The sequence below is a fragment of the Miniopterus natalensis genome, chromosome 4 (genome assembly GCF_054644295.1).
Source record: "Miniopterus natalensis isolate mMinNat1 chromosome 4, mMinNat1.hap1, whole genome shotgun sequence".
Classification (NCBI taxonomy): Eukaryota; Metazoa; Chordata; class Mammalia; order Chiroptera; family Miniopteridae; genus Miniopterus; species Miniopterus natalensis.
In genome coordinates this window covers 97,764,981-97,784,926 of record NC_142084.1, presented here as the reverse complement: position 1 = coordinate 97,784,926, position 19,946 = coordinate 97,764,981, and the positions used below count along the sequence as shown (strand labels likewise).

Here is a 19,946-nt window from a genome sequence, read left to right as displayed (position 1 = left end):
CAGGGCAGCACCGAGTGGGCACCGGGATTTCATGGGTACGGCGCCAGGGCACAGGCAGCAAAGGCAGGAGCGGGCACACGGGACTAATTCAAACCGACAGCTTCTGCCCAGCGAAGGAAACAGTTCACAGAGTGAAAGGGAACCCGCAGAACGGGGGAAATATTCGCAAGCCACAGGTCAGATAAGGGGTTAATTTCAACAATACTAAGAAAGTGCTACAACTCAAAAGCAGAGAAACTAATAATCCAATTAAAAATGGGCAAAAGATCTAAATAGACACGTCTCCCAAGAAGACACAAGTGGCCAACAGGGACAGGAAAAGACGCCCAGCACCCCTACTCCTCAGGGAGGTTCAAACCCAGCGAGCGGCCCCTTGCACCTGTGAGCGTGGAGACCAGAGACCAGAGGTCAGTGCTGGCGACGATGGGAAAGGGACCCTGAGCGCCGGTAGGCCTGTAAATGGGTGCGGCCACTGTGCAAAACTATGTTCCTCAAAAACTAAAACCAGGACCACCTCACAGCCCAGCAATCCCACTGCTGGCTGTTTACCAAAAGAACTGAAATCGGGACCAGGCGAGGGGTCGGCACCCAGTGCTCCGAGCAGCACTCCCACAGCCACCGGGCTGCGGAGTCACACGCCAGGTCCTGGCCGAGAAGCTGGGGGAGAACCTGGCAGGTGGCGCAGCGGATGCGGGATGCGATCGACCCCAAGGAAAGGAGCCTGCGCTTCAGCAGCAGGCGAACCGAGGGCAGGGTGCTCGGCGGAAACGGCCAGTCACAGAAGGGGCGCGCGGCTTGAGTCACCCACGTGAGACCTAAGCAGCCAAGCGCCTGGGCTCAGAGCCGAAGGACGGTCAGGGGCTGGCGGGGGAGGAGAGAAAGGGGAACCGGCCACCAGGTGACTCGAAGGTTCAGTCACGCAGAAGAGTGCGTCCCATAGACCCGCCGTGCGTCACTGTGCCTGAAGCTGCCTCACTGTGGTGCACGCTCAACACCTGCCAAGCGTCTTCACTATGGTAAGAAAACAGATCAAAGCAGCGACACTTCGAGACAGAAAAATGAAATCCATCTGGGAAGCATAGAGAAGAGAAATTACTACTAAAAACAAAATCAAATGCATTTTTGCTAATAAAATTTAAATGAAAATTTAAAAATTAAAAACAATTCATGAATCAAAAAAGAAATTAAAATAGAATTTATATAAGAGTAAGGAAATAATAAAGAGATTAATGACATAGAAAGCAAGGAAAAAGTAAACAGAAACAACAAAACTGGTTCTTTTACACAGAAAATAGTAGACCAGTGCCTGGAAAGGTGAATCGAAGGAGGGAAAGAAGAGAAAGCTATAAACACAACAGAAATTAAATAGAGGGACAGCGTCATAAACATATTAGAGATGAACAAATAAGAGACTATAATGGACAATTTTATTCCAAAAACTTTGAAAAACACATGTAATAGATAATTCCCTAGGAAAGTAAAAATGACCAAAATCGACACAAGAAGAAACAGAAAACTAAATAAACCAATAATCACTGAAAAACGGAATCAGCAAACTCGGGTGTCCGTCCCCAGCAGGCAGCACCGGTGCTGTGACGGCCTCTCCCAGAGCCTCGGGCCCGGGTCCTCACCTCAGCGCACTGACTCGGAACCGAGGACAGACCCGGCTGCCCAGTTCATTTCCCGTGAATCCGGAGAGGACAATACAAAAAAAATAAATTCACAGACCAATGTTAGCTATGAATTCAGATGGGAAAATCCTAATGGCAATGTCAGTGCTAGAGAAGCAGCAGTCATGAAGGGTTCAGTCCCTGGGAGCCGGTCGCGGCTCAGGACCCCGAGGTGGCGCCCACACCCACAGGCCAAGGGGAAACGTGTGATGGTCACAGATGCAGAAAAAGCAGGCAGTGAAATCCAAGCCATTCGCCCTCTAACAAGACGCGCACGACTCAAAGGGCAGAAGCAAACGGGCAAGACGCCGACAATGTTAAGCCCAGGTGTGGGTTCACGGTGACCGACACAGTCTGTATTTTCTGTGTTCTGGGAGTGATTCATAATTTTAAAAGGAGCGTCCTCGGGGGATAGACACAGGCCCTAACAGGGGGAGTTCTGGAAAACAGCGCGTGAGCTGCTGAAGGGAGGGCCTGGGTTCCTGCTGTCTCCAGGCCGCCCGCAGGAGGCGCTGGGATGGGAGGGTGCCCTCGGGTGAGGGCTGGGGGCTCCACAAACTGCTCCCTCACCTGCACATCCCCCTCCGCCCTGCGCCGGAGGCCAACTCCCTCACTCGCTTCCCCTCGCACAGAAAACCTGACCCACGCCGCCTCCAGCGAGTGGGCCACCTCCCCACACCGCCCACCATCCATCACCCTGGGGCCACTGCCACCCTCGGCCGGCCTGGCCAGTACTAAGCGCCCACTGCTGTCCAGCTGGTGGAAGAGCCTCAGGGACTGAGTGACGAATTCCGTGCCAACTTCCAGCCACGGCGGGGACACTGGGTGAGTCCAAGGCTTCCCTCTGAGCCCTCAGTTCCAATCTTCGAAAGGGGAGGGGAACACGCTTCCCCGTTTACCTCCCAGGACCAAGGTTATAGAAGCAAGCCTATGTGGCAACCATGTGCTTCACACGTGGACAATCTTCACGTGAAGCAGACATGGAGTGAGGCAAACTGCGTGCACCGTGGTGGGACCCAGGGCTCCAGGAGCCTGTCCCTCGTGGACCCTCCACCTTGCCTGGTGGTCTTCAGGGTGCTCCCACGGACACGTGCCTCCAGCAGGCAGCGCGCTGGGCACCCATCCACACGACTGTGCATAATCACACGGTGGGCACCTTTCTGGGTTCCCCTGCACGATGAAGCTCAGAGTGGCAGTTCATCCACTTTCACTGTCCCCAAGCGTCCCCTACACATCTGCCACAGGCCATGGATGCCTCCAACACTTTCCTCCATGTGGAGATGTTTCTCCAGTGTCTCCCTGAGATGGGACTATGGGGTCACAGAATATGCACGTCTTTGTTGTTAATGACAAATAGTCCCTGGTCCCCAGCGCCTGTAAGTGTAGAAACAGTGCTTTCTATGAAAACAGACCTGGGGGGTGGGGCACAGGCAGTCGGACCGTCCCTGGGAGGTCAGTCCTCTCTGTTAAGAGCGCTGAGGGCGTGTGAGGGTCCAGCCCACTCATGCCACAGACGTCGCTCGGGAGATCTCCCGCACATAGCACTTCCCAGGGTGGTGATTAAGGAAATAGGAACGGCCACTGGGAGACGGGAGGACAGGTGACGGAGTACAGGGCTGACCTGGGGGCGGCTGGGCCCTTGGGCGCTGGCTCCGAGGAAGAGCAGGTCTACCTGGAAGCTACCTGCCTAGGGGAGGAGGGGACAGTGACAGAATACTTACAGGTGTGCCTGCTTCTCTGCTAGTTCTTTGGTTTTCTCCTACAATGCAAAGGACAAAAAAGCAAGCATGAGAAAAACAGAAGCCGCGGGTGGTCAGTGAGAACCCAGCGCAGACGTGGGACACCATCTACATGAAAGCGCGGCCTCGAGCTCCAGCTGCAGCACTCCGGCCGAGCCCCTGCTGGCCGCGTCAGGACAGTTTCCCACTGGATGTCACAGCTTCCTGCTCGTAGCTGAATGTGACCTTCCCATTCCCACCACGGGGATTTCTCAGCTGTCCAGCTTCCACAGCAACTGGCCATTTCAGAAACAGGATCGCTCAGACCCATTACAAATGGCAGGAGAAAGGTTCCACTAACTCTTACTGTAAACATCACACAGTGAAAATAGGGAACAGGAGCTGAATGTTTGCAAGTGTGTTTACACATCCCAATAGGGCTCGGGGTTTAGCCGGCATTTTCTGGGAGGCATGTGATAGATGGGGCCCAGGATGCTCAGCACCCTTCGGTACTCATGGGCTGCAGTCTAGGGACCCATCCTGCAGGGAAGGTTTTCAATGTACAGAACTCGACCAGTCAGCCCTGTGTCCCCACCACCAAGTTGACAAGGGACCTGCAGTGGGGTGCTGGCAGAGCTCAAACTGCTCCTGGCAGAAAGCAAGGGGCACCCAGGCCAAATAGAGGCTCTGGGCTCCAGGCACCCTGTTTCTGGGCACGTGGGGGGCCGGGCTTGGCCGTGGGGAGGACACAGGGACCAAAGCGAATGAAGCCACGCCCAAGCCCACAAGGGTGAAGCGCCACGGGGTGCCCCAGCTGGAGGTGCGACAGGCAGGACAGGCCGGCCCTTGGCCAGAGGAGGGACTCCGCTCCCTGAGTGAACCCACCCAAGCCTGCGACTGACCCAGACTGTCTCGCGGATCGCTGTCGCTATCTTGAGCAGGAGCTGCCCAAAGGAGCCAGGCTGGAGGCGGGTGGCCGAGTGCTGGATGCAGAGGCAGAGGAGGAAGGCAGGGGTCAGCTTGTGGTCGTCGCCGCCCGGCTCGATCAGCGTCATGATGCGCCGCAGCAGCGCGTCCTCCACCTCGGGCTCGAACTCCAGGTGCAGCTGCCGCGGCCGGGAGGCGCCCGGGGCACGGAGCTGGGCTCCGCACATCCTGCAGCTGTGGGGCAGGGCCCGGAGGCGGGCCAGCGCCTGGGTGGGCAGGGGCCGGGCCTGCGCCGGCTCCTTGAAGAGCAGCAGGTAGTAGAGGCCCAGGGACAGCAGGTCCCCGTGGCGCAGCACCACCGTCCGGGTCCCCACCTCTGAGAAATTGACCGCAATGGGTGCCCCAGGGATGGGCTCCAGGACCAGCAGGCCCCCCGCCTGCTCGCGGCCCGCGGGGTGGTGCCGGCGGAGGGTGCAGTGCAGGGGCAGGATGTCGGGGGCCGAGAGGCTGATGCTGGGCTTGCTGGAGGGGGTCCTCTGGCCCACCGTGTGCCGCTCCCGGTTCAGCACGTACACCAGGCTGTCCTGGAAGGCAGACAGGGCCCTCAGGGCAGGACCCCTCATGCAATGGCAGTGTCCCTGTCCATGGTACCTGTGCAGGTGGCCGGGAACCACTGTCCCCGTTCTCCGAGTTCTGGACACCCCCTTCCTCACTGGCTGCTTGCCCCCAGCCTTCCCCACGGGACGCTCACCCTGTCCCAGGGAGGAGCTTCCCCAGAGTAGCCTTGGCGGCTGCCAGAAACCCAGGGAGGACCCCAGTGTGAGATGCAATAGGCCAGACAAGGGCCAGGCTGGACAGACACTGACTATAGCCACAGGCTAAGCCCCCAGCTGGTCCATGCCGAGCGCGGAAGCACCTCCTTGCTGCCCCAGCTTCTCCAGGGGAGGTGCCTCCTAAGCCCAGGTGTGCACCGAAGCTGGAGTGGGAGGGAGCGAGGCAGTGGGGGGGCATCTGCGGAGCAGCCACAGGGCCCGGTTGCTAAGGGCCAAGACCCTTCCAGCCAACACTGCTCTAGAGCCCATCACGGCCAGAGCAACAGGAGCTCACTGCTGACTGAGCACATGGCAAGAGGCCTCTATTCTGAGGACACCCTGTGGCCTCCTGCTCAGGGCCCTGGGCGGGTGGGCGGGTGGCCTGACTCTGGGGAAGGCGGCTCACGTGCTGCTGGCTGTAGCCCTGCAGAAGGAGCAGGTGGGGCGACTCGTAGAGGGAGTAGCGCATGGTGTCCTGGCCGGGCTCCTGGGTCGCGGCAGGGCTCAGGCTGGTCTCACTGGCCGAGCGGCGTAGCTGGGGCGCAGGGGGGCTCTGGGTGCCCCCCGAGGCCAGGGCTGGGGTTCCCTTGGCGCGGCTCCGCTGCAGCCTCCGGGCTTGGGCGTTTATCCCTGAAACAGAAGCCACGCAGGGTAACCGGCCAGAGCCTGCGGAGGCCTCCAGGCCCTTCTGGATTCCAACCTCAGGAGCCCCTTCACCATCACCGGGCTGCCCGCCTGTCGGGGAGACTACAGGGCTCCGCCCACTGACCTGCCCTCACCAGGCTGGACCTCTAACCCCCCTTCCAGAATCAGGCAGGCCAGCTGTCCCCTCCTGAGGCGCCTGCAGGAGCCCCACGGCGCAGGCAGCCAGCCCCACTGCCCTCTCCTGGGCCGGCAAACCCACCACAGCATCAACTGCTGCTAGGTCACAGTCCAGGTGCCACACCACCCAGAAGCCCACCCGTCCCATCCCGCCAGCCCTCCTGTGCATGTGTGTGCATGTGTGTTCATGTGTGTGCATGTGTGTGTGCTGACTGATGAGATGGGAACCGTTCATTGCATCCCCCCCATTTTACAAGGAGCCAGCTGGTCTCCTAGGACAGCTCACTGCCCCTTCCCAAGGCTGCGTCCACACTGCCAGGTCAGAAAGCACATGCACATGTACGCACACACACGCACACCAGGTCTGCGCGCACACGTACATGTATGCATATGCGCACACACAAACCCATGCACGCATAGGCACATACATGTGCATACACAACACCCCACAAAAGAAAGTCTTCTCCATCCCAAAGCATCCTTTTGCGCTAATGCTGCGGAGAGCTGAGAAGTCACCTGACCCACGAGTGCCAGTCTCCCACCCCCTGCCCCCTGCTGACCCTGGCGCTGTCTTCCTGAGACCCCTCCTCCTCCCCATCTGCAGCACCCCTCCCTACAGCCACTCCACACAAAACCAAAGCCAGAGGATGTGCGCAGGGAGGGCGAGCTGGGGCCAAGGGCGCTGCCTTACCGGGAGCTGGAGCCCAGCAAGCGTGAAGACCGACCTGCCCTTCCAGAAGGAAGCCTGCTCGTCCGCAGCCCACTGGGGCCGGCCGGGGCTGCAGGAAGCAGGAGGCCGAGCCGCAGTGCAGGCCTGTCAGTGGCGCAGCTGCTGCTCCCTGCCTGCCTGCCTGCCTGCCGCAGAGCCAGCCGGCCAGCAACCCACAGGAGGGGAGCCGGCCAGGCAGGAGGGGGCATGCAGGAAGGGGGTGGGCAGGCGGGGCCAGGAGGGATGGGGGGGGTCAGGTTGGAGTAGGCGGGGCAGGGGGAGCAGGGGGGCAGGACATCAGGGGGGCAGGGGAGGCAGGGGAGACAGGTGGGGGCAGAGGCAGAACAGCAGGGGCAGGAAGGGGGAGGGGTGCAGGGTAAACAGGTGGGGGCAAGGGGAGGTGGGAGCAGGAGCAGCAGGTGGGGGCAGGGGGCAGGGAGGAGGAGGGTTGGGGGGCAGGAGAGGGGCAGGGGAGCAGAAATGGGCAGGGGGCAGGCCCTGTCCCACCCCCACTCTCTTAGAATGACAGACCCCAGGGCTTCTGGCACCATGGCAAAAACATGGGCCACGCCTGAAAGAAGAAACATTTAAAGCCAGTCCAAAATGATGTTCCAGGGCCCAAGCTTTCCTCCATCTGGGACAGGGGTGCAGGAGAGGATGTGCCTCAGAACCACCTTCTGGAAGTACTGGGGCCCCAGGGCAGCCACGCAGCCATCCCCTTTCCTCCAGGATTCCCAGGGGCTCCTCGAGGCCAGTGTCCCCTGGGGATACAGCCACTGGACCCCACTCCTCCAGCTGGTGCCCCGCAGGCCGTGGCAGATGACCCTTCCCAGGGCCCAGGGCCGGGTTTCTTGACCCCACTGTAGAGCAGTGGTCTCACCCCGCCAGTGCTCAGAACTGCCTGGGGAGTTTCAGATGCTGCCGCTCAGTCCGGCTCCCAGGTCTCCTTGATGGGTCCTAGAGTGGCCACCCAGCGTGGAGGGGCCAGAGCTGAGGAGCTATAATAGGATGTACTTTATATATAACTTTATTTATAAAATGTGTTACTCATTTTTAAAAACTCTAACGTGATCAAGAAAATTTATGTCACCTCTGGCAGGTAGGCACCCTGGTGTCAGTTCATTATTCCTTGTACTTTATTTTGAGGATTTGAGATCACCCCAGGCCTGACTGCTCCCGAACTGCTACTGACAGGGAACTGGGGAGAGACCTGACCTACAGGTGCAACTGACGGCCGGCTGGTGAGAGGGCCTGGGTGCTGCTCACATGGGCACAGTCAAAAAAAGGAGCAGAGCACCGTTCCCAGCTCTGCTCCCTCAATGCCCAGAACTAACCCTCCGAGTCTCAGGCCCTGGGGCAGGACCCACAGTTCCTCTTCCCTGGATCAGACCCCCTGGGAGAGGGGGGCACCCTGGGCCACAGGGCTCTATATGCAGCCCTCCCTTCCCCGCCACAAGAAGTCGGTGCAGGCGTCCCCTCTGCTGGCTAGAGGAGAGGCCTCTGTGTACACGGGGCAGCAAAGTTTTTCTGAAAACAGCTGGTGGCTGCCATCGGAGTCCCGTCACAGGCTCTATGCAGGCTTTCCTACAGCACTGGAAAGAAAAACAGCTCCTTTCCTGGACGTCACTGAGTTTGGACAATAAATCCAACCTGCAGGTTTACCTCTGGGTCCTGTTTGCTCTGCTGTCCCTGGGTTGAGGGTTTTGAACCGTTTGCACCATTTGGGAGGGTTTCTGTTGCTTACACCCTCTCCGGGAGGGAGGCCTCAGAGACGCGACCATGACCGGAGGCTGGCGGGGTGGCGACGTGACCCTGCTGTCCTGACTGGACCCTCACTAACCCCATAGCTGCCCTGAGTCCTGCTCTTCCAGAGAACACGGGCAGGCTGCGCGCACCCCGGGGAGGCCCTGAGAACATACAGGGACAGGGCCCCCCACCGGTACTCCATCTGCAGCACTGTTTCTGAGGCTGGGTCAGTGCACACAAATAGTTCATTAGGTTGTTCTGTATCCACTTTTCCTGTGCTTGAAGTATCTCAAAATAAAGAAGCGGACAGCAGTGGGAGACAGGCACCGAGTGAGAAATATAAAACTGTTCGACCTCGCAAACGCTAAAGGAAACAACTAAAAGACTGAGGTGCGTTCCTCTCCATCAAATTAGCGGAGATTTTTAATGGCAGAGTCAAGGGACACCCAGGATAAGGAGAGATGGATGCTCAGAAACTGCTGGTGGGACTGCAAACTGGCCGTGGTCCCTCCAAAATTTTTAAAATAGCCATCAAGATACTGCCAGTGATACCAATATTAAGATATAAATATCTCTGTGTCTACAGCGGCCTCTGTCCTGCCACAAGGAATTCCGCTCTTAAGCTGCTGTCCTGCAGAAATGACCAGAAAGGATGAAACGTTTCCTACGAGAATGTTTGTGTAATAGGCATTATTTACAGATAGAAAATGGGAAAGTTACATAGGCTGGTTTAAATGATGTCAGGTAATAAACGCGATACGAAGACAAGACTGCAATTAAAGGCACGGAAATGTTGGAAGCGGTCCTCTTATTTTACTCTCTTACTCTCTTATTTCTACTTTCCTTTGTTTTCCAAATTTTCAACAGTGGACGTGTGTAACTATTTAACTCGGGGAAATTACATTTCACAGGACTGGGGAGCATTGTTTCCATGGCAAAGCTTGGCGCTTCTCACATGGAGTCTTAATCAGGGAGTAGCACCCCCTCTCTGGAAGGAACTAATAACCTAATTAAGATAATGGGTAACTGAGTAGATAAAATGCTTAAGCCGTTTGTCAGCCTCGGTGGAAATGGAGCCTCCAGGCTGTGCCAGGAAAGAGCAGCGCGCACAAGCAGGAATTGTCTCCGGCTGAAACCCAAGGCCACGTCTGATCCCCGAGATGACGCTGCGCCTTTCCTAGAGGATCATGGGAGCACAGTGACAGCTCCGAGACCTGCGCTGCCCGCTACCAGCACTAAGGAGTCTCATATCTGACACAGCAGGCTGGGGCCCGGACCCACTGAGTCCTCCCTCTTAAAGTGTCTTCCCTTCCGGCCCCACGATTCTGAGAGGGGCCCCCCACACCCATTTCAGGTTGTAGGAGAGAGCTGAGGAAATAGCCCTGAAAGCAGAGCGCAATAAGACAAAGAAGAGAAACCAGAGAGAAAAAAATCAGAAAAGCATGTGTCCTCCAGGACACGCAGCGCCCGAGGGGCGGCAGGGCCAGGAGAGGCCATCGCAGGAATGGTCATGGTCCTTCGGGACCAAAGAACAGGCGGCTTAGGCTGAAGTGGCCCGTTAGAGTCTAGCTCGCCGCAGAGGTTCCAAATGCAGAGGGCGAAACAGGCCGGTGGATGTACTCTAACGGCCTCAGTAAGAATGATGGAGACATAACATAACACAATAATGGACGCAACTGCAACTTTTTTCAATAAATAAGTAAAAGCCTAACACTAAGGTGAAAACACACCAGGACACACACTGTGGATTTTCAAACGGGGCCCAGGGCGGCAGAGGAAAGAAACGCACGTGTTCCCAGGGGAGGTGGAGCATCCGAACGTGTTCCAGCTTCTCGGGGGCGCTGGAAGAACGGGCTCAGCCTTCAAAATTCTAGGAAAGAGTTATTTTCATTCTAAAACTCTACCCAACTAAACTATTAATCAAGCATTAAAGTAGACTACAGATATTTTTATTATATTTAAATCCTAACCCAAGGATATGCTTATTGACTTTTAGAGAGAGAGGAAGAGAGACAAACATGGATGTGAGAGAAACACCGATTGGCTGCCTTCTGTATGTGCCCCGACTGGGGATAAACCTGCACCTAGGCACGTGCCCTGACTGGAAATCGAGCCCGAAACCCTCCGGTACAGGACGAGGCTCCAACTGAGCCGCACCGGCCGGGGTGAGGTCTTCACAGAGGTGCGTGGTTCTAGGCGATCTTAACTCTCACGCGCTTTCTCAGGAAGGCCCTAGACAGACCCTCCACCCAAATGAGGGCGTGGCCCGGACCAAGGACAAAGGGGCTCCTCTGGAGAGGTGACCGGGGGTGACAGCGGATGGTGGGCTCTGAGAGCAGCAGGATGCTGCCGACCCACGCTGAAGAAAGACACCATCCACGCACCCGGGCACCGCACCCGGGCACCGGGAGGCCAGGCGAGCTGGCCGCAGAGGGCGGGCAGGGCTGAGTTAGCGAAGCTCCGAGAGGAAGAGCGAACAGATGGGCAGCAACTAACTCCGGAGGCGCTAAGAGCTGGGCCGGAAGGGAAAGCACCCTGGTCTACACCAACCTTCCCCTGCGCAGCGCTCTCCGTCAGGAAAAGGTGAACCCGGTGCTCTCTGGCGGAGAGGACGCGAGGACAGGGCGGGCGGGGTGTTTACAGGGGGTGCTGAGGAGGGCTGCGCCCTCCAATTCCCGTAGGGAGCCCCCAGATGACCTGAGGTTTACAAAACCAAGTAGAGCAGGGTAACTCGGGCATTTTACGATGTGGAATTAAAGGCCGAAAAAAGAAACAGCCCGCAGTGGGAAGTGATTCCCTCTGGGAGGGCGGGCTGGGGAGCGGGGAGGCTGGGCGGATCGAAGCCTGTGTCTGGTCATCTGCTTGGTCCGGGTTTTAATGAGCACTGAGCAAATAAGCCTCAGCTGGGCACTCAATGAAAACAAGTGAAAGTTTTTGAATGTGCCCCCTTTTTGACTCCTGAACAAGAGTGAACGACCGCACACACGGGGTGTCCTTTTCCCGCTTCAACATCTTTGAAAGTGGAAGGGGACTGTCGGCCAGGCAGCAGCTGAGATGTGAGGACTTGGCTGTTATTTGGGGAGTAAAGCTTCTGCAATATTTCAGCCACCTTAGCACCATCTGAAGAATGAGTGTGAGTTCTGGTTGTTGGGTGGGAACTTGGAGAATTTCATGCCAACAGCTTGGGAGGAAATCCAAAGATGAGGTGGAACCTGGGCACTTGAAAGCGGCCTCGCGCTGCAGAAAGGGCCCAGCCCTGGCAACGGGCACCCGGTCGCAGCCAAGAGAACCGTGCAGGCTCCTGAGCCGTGGAAACGGAGACAGTCAAGGGTGTTGTTTTAAGCTCCTAAATGTGTGGTTATTTGTTACACAGCAACAGCAACAGGGCCAGACCTCCAGCCCCAGACAGGTGCTCTGGAACAGGGGAGGGGGGCGCATGGAGGCTGGAAGGACTCTGAGGAGCTCCACAGAAAGTCCAGACAGCCTTGAACAGGCCATCAGGAGAAATGCGGGCAGGAAAGAGGCGCCAGGAGGCGTGGGAGGTGTGAGGGCTCAGGCAGTGGGAGCACTTCCCTAAGCTGCTAGGAAAGCCAACTGCCCTGAACAGCTGCCAGCAGGAGTCCAGGCTTGGGGAGGGCTGGAGGGGGGGGGGGCGCGGACCGATCAGAGGAAGTGAGGGGTGTGGGCTGAGGCTGCGGGAGGAGGGTCCAGGCTGCAGGAGGAGGGTCCTGGTTGCAGGAGGACAGCCGCACATCAGAACTCACCCTGCAGCCTTGGAAGTGCTGACCTGAACCCGGACAGCTAAGGAGAGTCTCTCCCAAAACCTGAACCCCGACAGCTAAGGGGACCGTCTCCCAGTCCTGAACCCCGACAGCTAAGGGGACCGTCTCCCAGACCTGAACCCCGACAGCTAAGGGGACCGTCTCCCAGACCTGAACCTCGACAGCTAAGGGGACCGTCTCCCAGCTGTGGCGGAAGGTGCTGCCTGCAGTGAGAAGAAACAGGAGACCAAGTGTGGGAAAACTGCTGAACAGAGAGGACCCCAACTGGGTGACTTTCAACACTCCCCAGGTGACAAAAGATGCCAAGTCAGACATGGCTGCCAAAAGCGTGGCAGAGGAGGCCAAGTGTGCCCTGTGTGACCCTTTCCTAAAACCGGGGAAGGCCAAAGGTCAAGGACTTGGCTACAAACAGCCCTTCCCAGAGGTTAAGGGTGGTCCTCAGAGGTTTTCTTATCAAACCAGAAGCCCTGCCCTGGCCGGGTGGCTCAGTCACTAGGGTGTTGTCCCACATACAGAAAGGCTGTGGGTTCGATCCCCGGTCGGGGTGCATGCAGAGGACAACCAATCGATGTTCTCTCTCGCATCGATGTTTCTCCCTGTCTCTCTCCCTCCCCCTCTCTCTAAAAATCAATGTGGATTTTTAAAAAGCCCAGAGCACTGCCCCTCCATCATCCGAGAGAAGCTGGGGCTAGAGCAGGGTTATCTCGGGGAGCTCTGCGGAGTCGCTCCCTCGAATGCAGAGAATGCCCGCGTCAGCAGAAACGGTGCCAGCTTCAGCTGAACGGACAGAGACTACGAGACACGTGCTGCCCGCGTGAAAAGGCAGGCCAGCCCCAGCCGGGCAGCCGGGCGGCCGGGAGGGTGCTCCCAGGGTGCTCCCAGGGCTGGAAATAACCAAGGAGCTGCAGCTGGGTGTGCCTGGCTGGAGCTCAAAGCAGCCTCAGCCCAGCAGCTCCTCACTGTCATTTCCCCTTTGGGCCAGACGCCTGCTGCTACCTGTGCCTGCCCACCGCGTGCCGGGAGCCAGGCAGACCCGACCCAGGTGCACGGCTACCTGTGGAGCTGCGCTGACCGGGGTACACTCAGGAGCCCCCACCTAACCTATGTTATTAAGACGACGAAACTTGGGACTTGAACTGACCCTCTAGTGGGAGGAAATTCTAATGGGGAACTTGGGGAGAGGGGGCCAGAGGGCAGACTGTGGTGGCCGGAACTCTGACCCCGATGACCTTGCCCTTGGAGAGTGCTCTCCCAGAGTGGGAACACGTGAGCCCTCGCTGGGAGCCCGCTCTGCTGTGCGGCAAAGGCGGCTTTCGCAGATGTGATGAATTTACTCCTCAGTGTACTCTGGGTTTGCCGTTACCCAGGTGGAACCCACACCACAGGAGCGTTTGAAAGCAGAGGGGAAGGACCGCTTCAGGCTCAGGAGCACAGACGCCACACTGTGCCCGGGCGCAGGGGGTCCGGCCTGCAGGTGCGGGGGGCGGGGAGGAGAGCACCCAGAGAAGACAGCCAGCGGGCAGGGGAACCCCAGTCCTGCGACCACAGGGAACTGCATCCTGCCAACAGCAAGAGTGAGCCTGGAACTGGAGTCTTCCCCGGCGCCTCCTGACAAGGTCGGCCGAAAGGTAGGTGTATTCTGAGCACTTCTGTCCTGGGAACATTTGCCAGTTTCGGGGAAACAGTGGTGTTGACGGAAGTCGGAGCCCTGGGCTCCCCCACTTTGGAGACCCTCTGCACTGAGACGCTCAGAGGAGGGGGTGAGCTGTTAGGAATGTGCGTGTCCTTGGCGTGGAGAAGCGCGGCGGGGGCCCCGCAGCCCGGACACTGGGTGACTGATCAGGGCTGATGCCCGCAGTTGCTGTTTCCTGGCCCCTGGGCATTGCTCAGGGTTTGCTTTACTGCTGTGTTCAACTGTTCATATGTGTCTTACACCCTTTCCTGTAAAGGGGAAACGGTTCGTGGTGGTCTGATGGCGCCGGGGTTTCGGCGACCTTTCTTCTCTGTATTTTGTGTGTGGTTCGCATTAAGGGGAACGAACTAAGATAATCAGGAGAGAGGGCGATGGCAGTGTTCTCTGTGCGGCGGCTGCCCTCTCCCCGCCTCCCGAGCAGTGGGCTCTCCCGAGGGCACCCCCAGCCCTGCCTGGGCAGCTGCCTGATCTCGTCCCCTCTCTCCCTTCTGGGTAGTTACCAGACAGACATTCCAGGCGTACAAACAGGTGTGAATCAGACAGAACACGAATTGGGCTGAGGCGGCAAAGGTCACAGAGGAGAGGGAGCATCTCCCTTCCGCCGGAGGCAACAGCAATGCTGTCGGAGGCAGAATCCCCAGGAATGCACTTATGGAGAATCATGTTTTTAGTATGACCATGATATTATTATATACACACATATTAAGTATCTCTGAAAAATACACGTGTTTTCGTTTTGCAATTTTTTAAGACTTTGATAAAATGGTACCGCGTGGTATGTATCTTTATCCAGCTCGCTTTCTAAATCAGCATCATGTTGGTGATCCATTTGCTGCGTGTTCTCTAGCTCATTCCTTTTCACTGCTCTACAGTATTCCATTGTGGTGTGTGAAAGCGTGTGGAAGTGGTGCTGCGCGGCTTGCTCTCTCGGGTCACCTGCACGGGGTTAAGGCCGTGCCATGTGCTGAGGACACTCAGTCAGCCCTGAGATTTGGTCTGGGTTCGGTTTCATGTCCACATTTGTAAGTGAAGTTGGCTGATGACTTCTCTTTATCATACTTCCCTTCTCTGGTTTTGATGTGAAAGTTACAGTATTTGTTTCGTAGTGTTTCTTTTTTTTCTATTTTCTGGAATAGCGCAATGTATAATACTGGAATAATCTTGTCCTTGAAAATTAGAAAGAATTCGCCTGCACAACCTCCTAGGTCTTATGTTTTCGTGATTTTACTATGGTCTTGGTGGGTACATTTTCAAACTACTCATGCAATTTCTTTCAAGGTTACAAGTCTATTGAGTTTTGGTAGGTTCTTTTTCTAGGAGATAGTCCATTTCATCTAAGTTTTCACATTTACTGGCATCAAGCTATCTATAAAACCTTTTAAAAATCTGTGCTGTGTTCGCTACACCCCCTTTTAGGTCCCCAAGGTCATCCATGTGTGCTGTCCCTCGTCAGCCTTTCCAGCATTGACTATTTTATTAGTCTCTTCAAAGGACCTGCCATGTGACTAAGTCCCAGTCAGTGAGAAAGGAGGGAATGTCACTGCTGGGGCTTCTGGGGAAGCTCCAGGGAAGGAGGACAGAGTTTGCAGGGACACCTCTCTCTGCCTATGCCCCTCCTTCCTGCTTCCTGCCTTAAATGAAATGTGACGGCAGCAGCCCCACAATCATCCTGCACCTTGAGGTGACCTTGAGGATGGAGGCACCATCTAGAGGGGTGGAGCTGAAAGTGGGGGAAGCCGGGTCCCTGGGGACCAAGGAGGGCACTCTGTCAGTCCTGACCAACTTCCTCTGTATGCGAAAGAAAGTAACCCTGAGTGTGTTCAGCTCCTGTTATGCGGCCAGACGCAATTCCTAGCTGATAGAGGTTTGTAAAGTGTCACTTTGACCCTGGCTGGAGTGGCTCAGTTGGTTGAGTGTCATCCCATACACTGAGAGGTCGGTCGCCAGTTCAGTCCCCACTCAGGGCACATGCCTGGGTTGCAGTCTTGATCCTCAGTAGAGGGTGTGCAGGGGACAGTTGATTGATGTTTCTCTCTCTCTCTCCCTCTCTAAAATCAATAAAAACATTTTTTTTTAAAAAGGTATCATTTTGGTGTTGGTTTTTTTCATTATAAAATATTTCAGCCCTGGCCTGTGTGGCTCAGTGGTTGGAATGCTGACCTGCGCGCCAAAGGGTCCTGGGTTTGATCCCCGGCCCCAGTAAGAGCGGGTGCAGGAGCTGGCCCATTGATGTCTCTTTCACGTCGGCGATTCTCCCTCCCTCTCCCCTCCCCACCCAATATCTGAAATCAGTGGGAACATATCCTCAGGTGAGGGTTAAACAATAATAATGATGATGAAATATTTCACACGTGAAAGCATCTGTAACTCAGACTAAGGAGAAAATGAGCGCACCTCTCCCCCCACCCCGCCTGGAAGAGCGGGGCACCTGCCTCTTCCCCGCCGCTCACCCCTCGAGGGAGCTGCGGTCTGGGTTCCGGGGTCTGCATCCCCTTGCTTTCCACCCAGTTACCCCACAGTCTGTAACCCCCCATTATACTGCTCTACTTTGCCTGCTCGTAAACCGTGTATAAAATTACGCCGCACTGTGGTTTAGTTTTCTTTTTCCCGCAACATTATGCGCTGACTCTACGTTGATCAAGTAGCTCCAGTCCGTGCACCGCACAGCTTTCCATCGTCTGCTGCATGACCACCTCACCGTGTGTCCCTCCACTCACCCCTGTGGGTTACTTCAAGCTTCAGACTATTACAGACGCTCCTGGTGGCCCCGGCAGCAGTCCCCCCAACTCCTCCTGACACCATGACTTATAGAGAATTGTGATCTTTATATGGCGTGCTGGAGGGTGTGTAGAGTTCCGGGCCACCTCGAGGGATAAGGGGACCGGTTAGATGAAGCTCACCAGTGCCCACAGCACGGTGGTGCTGACCTGCTTGTAGAATAAATGGGACCAGGGTGTGGGCACGTCAGCGGTACCAGGTAAGGCCAAACTGTCTCCCAAAGCAATTCGCGCTCTTATCATCACCGCATCAGCGTCCCCGCTGCTCTTCCTCACCAAAGCTGATTACTGTTACCTTATTTTTGTAAAAATTCTTTCTGTGGTCTTAATTCATAGTTTCTTTACTACTAATGAGGCTGAGCACCTTTTTTTGTTCATTATTTGATACAATGGAGAAATTCTGTTCCTCACTCTGTGGCATGAGCTTTTGTGTTGTCTTCCCAAAATTCTTCTCCAGGCCCTTTGTTACTGATTCTGACTCACTGTTCTGTAGTCAGAGAACATGCTCTGCGAAGCTGATACTTTGAAAGATGTTGTCTTACTTTCTGACCTCGCCCGGGGTCAGTTTTTGCACATGCCCAATGCTTATTTGAGAATAATATGCATTCCCAATGGCCGATTGGAGGGCTCTACCGTAAACATCCAATAGATGAGGGGACGACAAACCCCAGGCTGAAGGGATGGGTGACAAATCCCGCCCTGGCCACCTGTCTGTGTACTGTCCAGGGCTACCTGCACCCTGCAGCGGCAGTTAAGTAGTTGAGACAGAGACCTATGGCCTCGCGAAGCAGGAAGTGTTCGCTATCTGGCCCTCTATAGAAAAAGTACCAACCAAGGGGCTCCACACTGTTTCCCCTTCACCTTCTGTCTTTTGGATGCCATGAAAGAAAGCGCTGTTTTAAACCTTCTACAGCAGTGGCACTTTGGGCAGATTCTGTTCATCTCTGCTTTGTTGCTTTACGTTGAGGCTAATTAGGTGCACACCAGTTTAGATGGCTCCATCTTCCCGGTGTGTTATCCCTTCCATCAGTAATGCGAGGGTCCCTTTGTCCCTAGTAATTATTTTTGCTTTGGAATCTGTTTGGATGATACTGTTACTAACAGCTTCTTTTCATTAGCATTTCTTTTTTCCATTCTTTTATGTCTTGCATTTTGGGTGTGTCTCTCTTAAATAAAATAGCAGGCAGCTGAGCTTTTTTCCATGGAATCTGACAGTCTCAGTCAGGAAGTTTGGTCCATTTATTATACACAGTGACAGATATATTTGGTTTCATTTCCACCATCTTAGATTGTATTTTCTCTTTATACTATTTTTTTCTATGCTCCCTTCTTTCCTGCCTTCTTTTGGATTAAGATTTTTTTTTACCCTCACCGGAGGGTATGTTTATTGACTTTAAAGAGAGGAAGGGGGGGAGAGGGAGAGAGGAAGACATCCGTGTGAGACACATTGATCAGTTGCCTCCCATACACACCCCGACCGGGGATTGAACCCATACTTTTGGTGTACTGGACAGGACAACACTCCAACCAACTGAACAACCCGGCCAGGGTTGGATTAAGATTTTTAAACTCCATTTTTTATCTTTATTGATTTGAAGTTTTAGCCTTTTCATAATTTCCCGTAACAGTATAACTTAAATTCTAGATTTAATAAAGTAAAAAAATTCACCAGTGCCTTCACCCTCCTCTGGAACAATGTAAGAACATCCAAACTGTTAATGTCAGGGTTAGATCCCTTCACTAACTTCTTTGTTGTTTATTTTTATTGTGTTTTTGAGAGAAATACATCATCTGTTTTCAAAATAGCACTTGAAACAATACAAGTAGTACAGATACTATAGGACAAAGCAAACTGCAGCCATGAGACACTACGGACATTGTATGAGAAAAACAGTCTGATATTCAGGTAATGAAATTAGAATTAAAAAGGTCCACGTTCCCAGCTTGGCAAAACAACGTGTAAACACAGTAACAAGACTAAACGTGTGTCTGGCGATTTCAACCCAACGCCATAGCCACTACAAACACACGGCAGCGTGCACATGTCCCTGACTCGTGGATGCAGCGGGAGGGCAGGTGACTGCACAGGGACAGGCTGTGGGAAACGGCCCACTGTGTACTGGACATCAGAGAGTCGTGCTGAAAATAAAGTCTCAGTTACTGTACAGCCCAAAAGGGAAGAAATTATGGTTCAACTTTGGGAAAACTAATCTAGAAGGGTAGAGAAAGGGTTTAAGAAATGCAGTGTAATGTGGAAACCGCTCAGTTGGGAGAGGAGCACCAGAGGGAGGGGAGGAAGCAGAGCCAGGCTGGTGGGAAACCTGTTAGGGTGCTATGTCTAGGTTAAGAAAGGCGGCTTTCATTCATTCACATCTGTTGTCCTTCACATTTCCTAAACATGGATGTTCTGCTGCTTAATTATGAGTGTGTTTTTTTTAACATATATTCCTAATAGTTTGTAGGATAAAACAAAAAATTAGAAAGCCGACTGGATGTCAGGTGCTGCTAGAAATTATTTTTTTCTAGATGTAAAATTTACTGATGGATTTCAGTAAATCATTTAAAAACAAAAATCAGCATAAAATTCTTGGAGAAAAGAATTTTCTGCTTACCTGTTTTAATTGGACATTAACTTTCCTAAAACAGGTATTCTGTGGAGGACACAAAATTTCTCGTGTGTAGAGATCAAATGGCCATCCAAGACGGGCAACATGCTTCACGGGCATTCCTTTCAGTCAAGGTTCACTAAACTATTAGCCCTGGAACCAAAATGTCATGTTTTGTGCCACGTGGCACAGGACTTGATTTTATATCATGGTTAAGAAAATTCTAGCGTTCTGGGTTTTTTATGAAATAACATACAAGCATACCGTGTGCACACAAGCAAAGCAAAGAGGAGGGGAGACACAAGGCTATCTTGTTTTAGGACAAATGATTAAGGACAAGAGAACATGGAGCTGTGTAAGCTCCAAGACAATGTCTGCTGTTTGACCGCTGATTGTGCGCTATGGAACAATTCTACAGAAAAATTGTAGAATTGAAGTGCAGTTCACCACTGCACAATGGCATACAATTTGGAGGTTAATAATGAAGAAAACTTCAGGAAAAAACTAAAATTCATCAAGCTGAAACTAGTTCTCCTTTCTAATAATACACATAAAGTGCATCATCAATATCAGGAACTCTGATACAATTTGTACAGCCAATTCCCCCTAACAATACATCAAACATAAATCCAGATGTCAGTCACGGGTACAAGGATAGCTGGAGGACGTCTTCTCTTTAAGGGA

At 54.3% G+C, this 19,946-nt stretch overlaps 1 protein-coding gene across 1 annotated transcript in view; it reads right to left on the bottom strand.

Moving 5' to 3' along the window:
* Positions 1–19,946, bottom strand: part of RADIL (Rap associating with DIL domain) — a 43,413-nt gene that overhangs the window by 13,378 nt on the left and 10,089 nt on the right. Inside the window, exons 2-4 of the mRNA XM_016213656.2 lie at positions 5,534–5,757; positions 4,291–4,899; positions 3,392–3,429 (exon numbers count right to left, since the gene is read on the bottom strand). Coding sequence (XP_016069142.2) covers positions 3,392–3,429; positions 4,291–4,899; positions 5,534–5,757 — 871 coding nt within the window. The remainder of the gene's footprint in view (positions 1–3,391; positions 3,430–4,290; positions 4,900–5,533; positions 5,758–19,946) is intronic.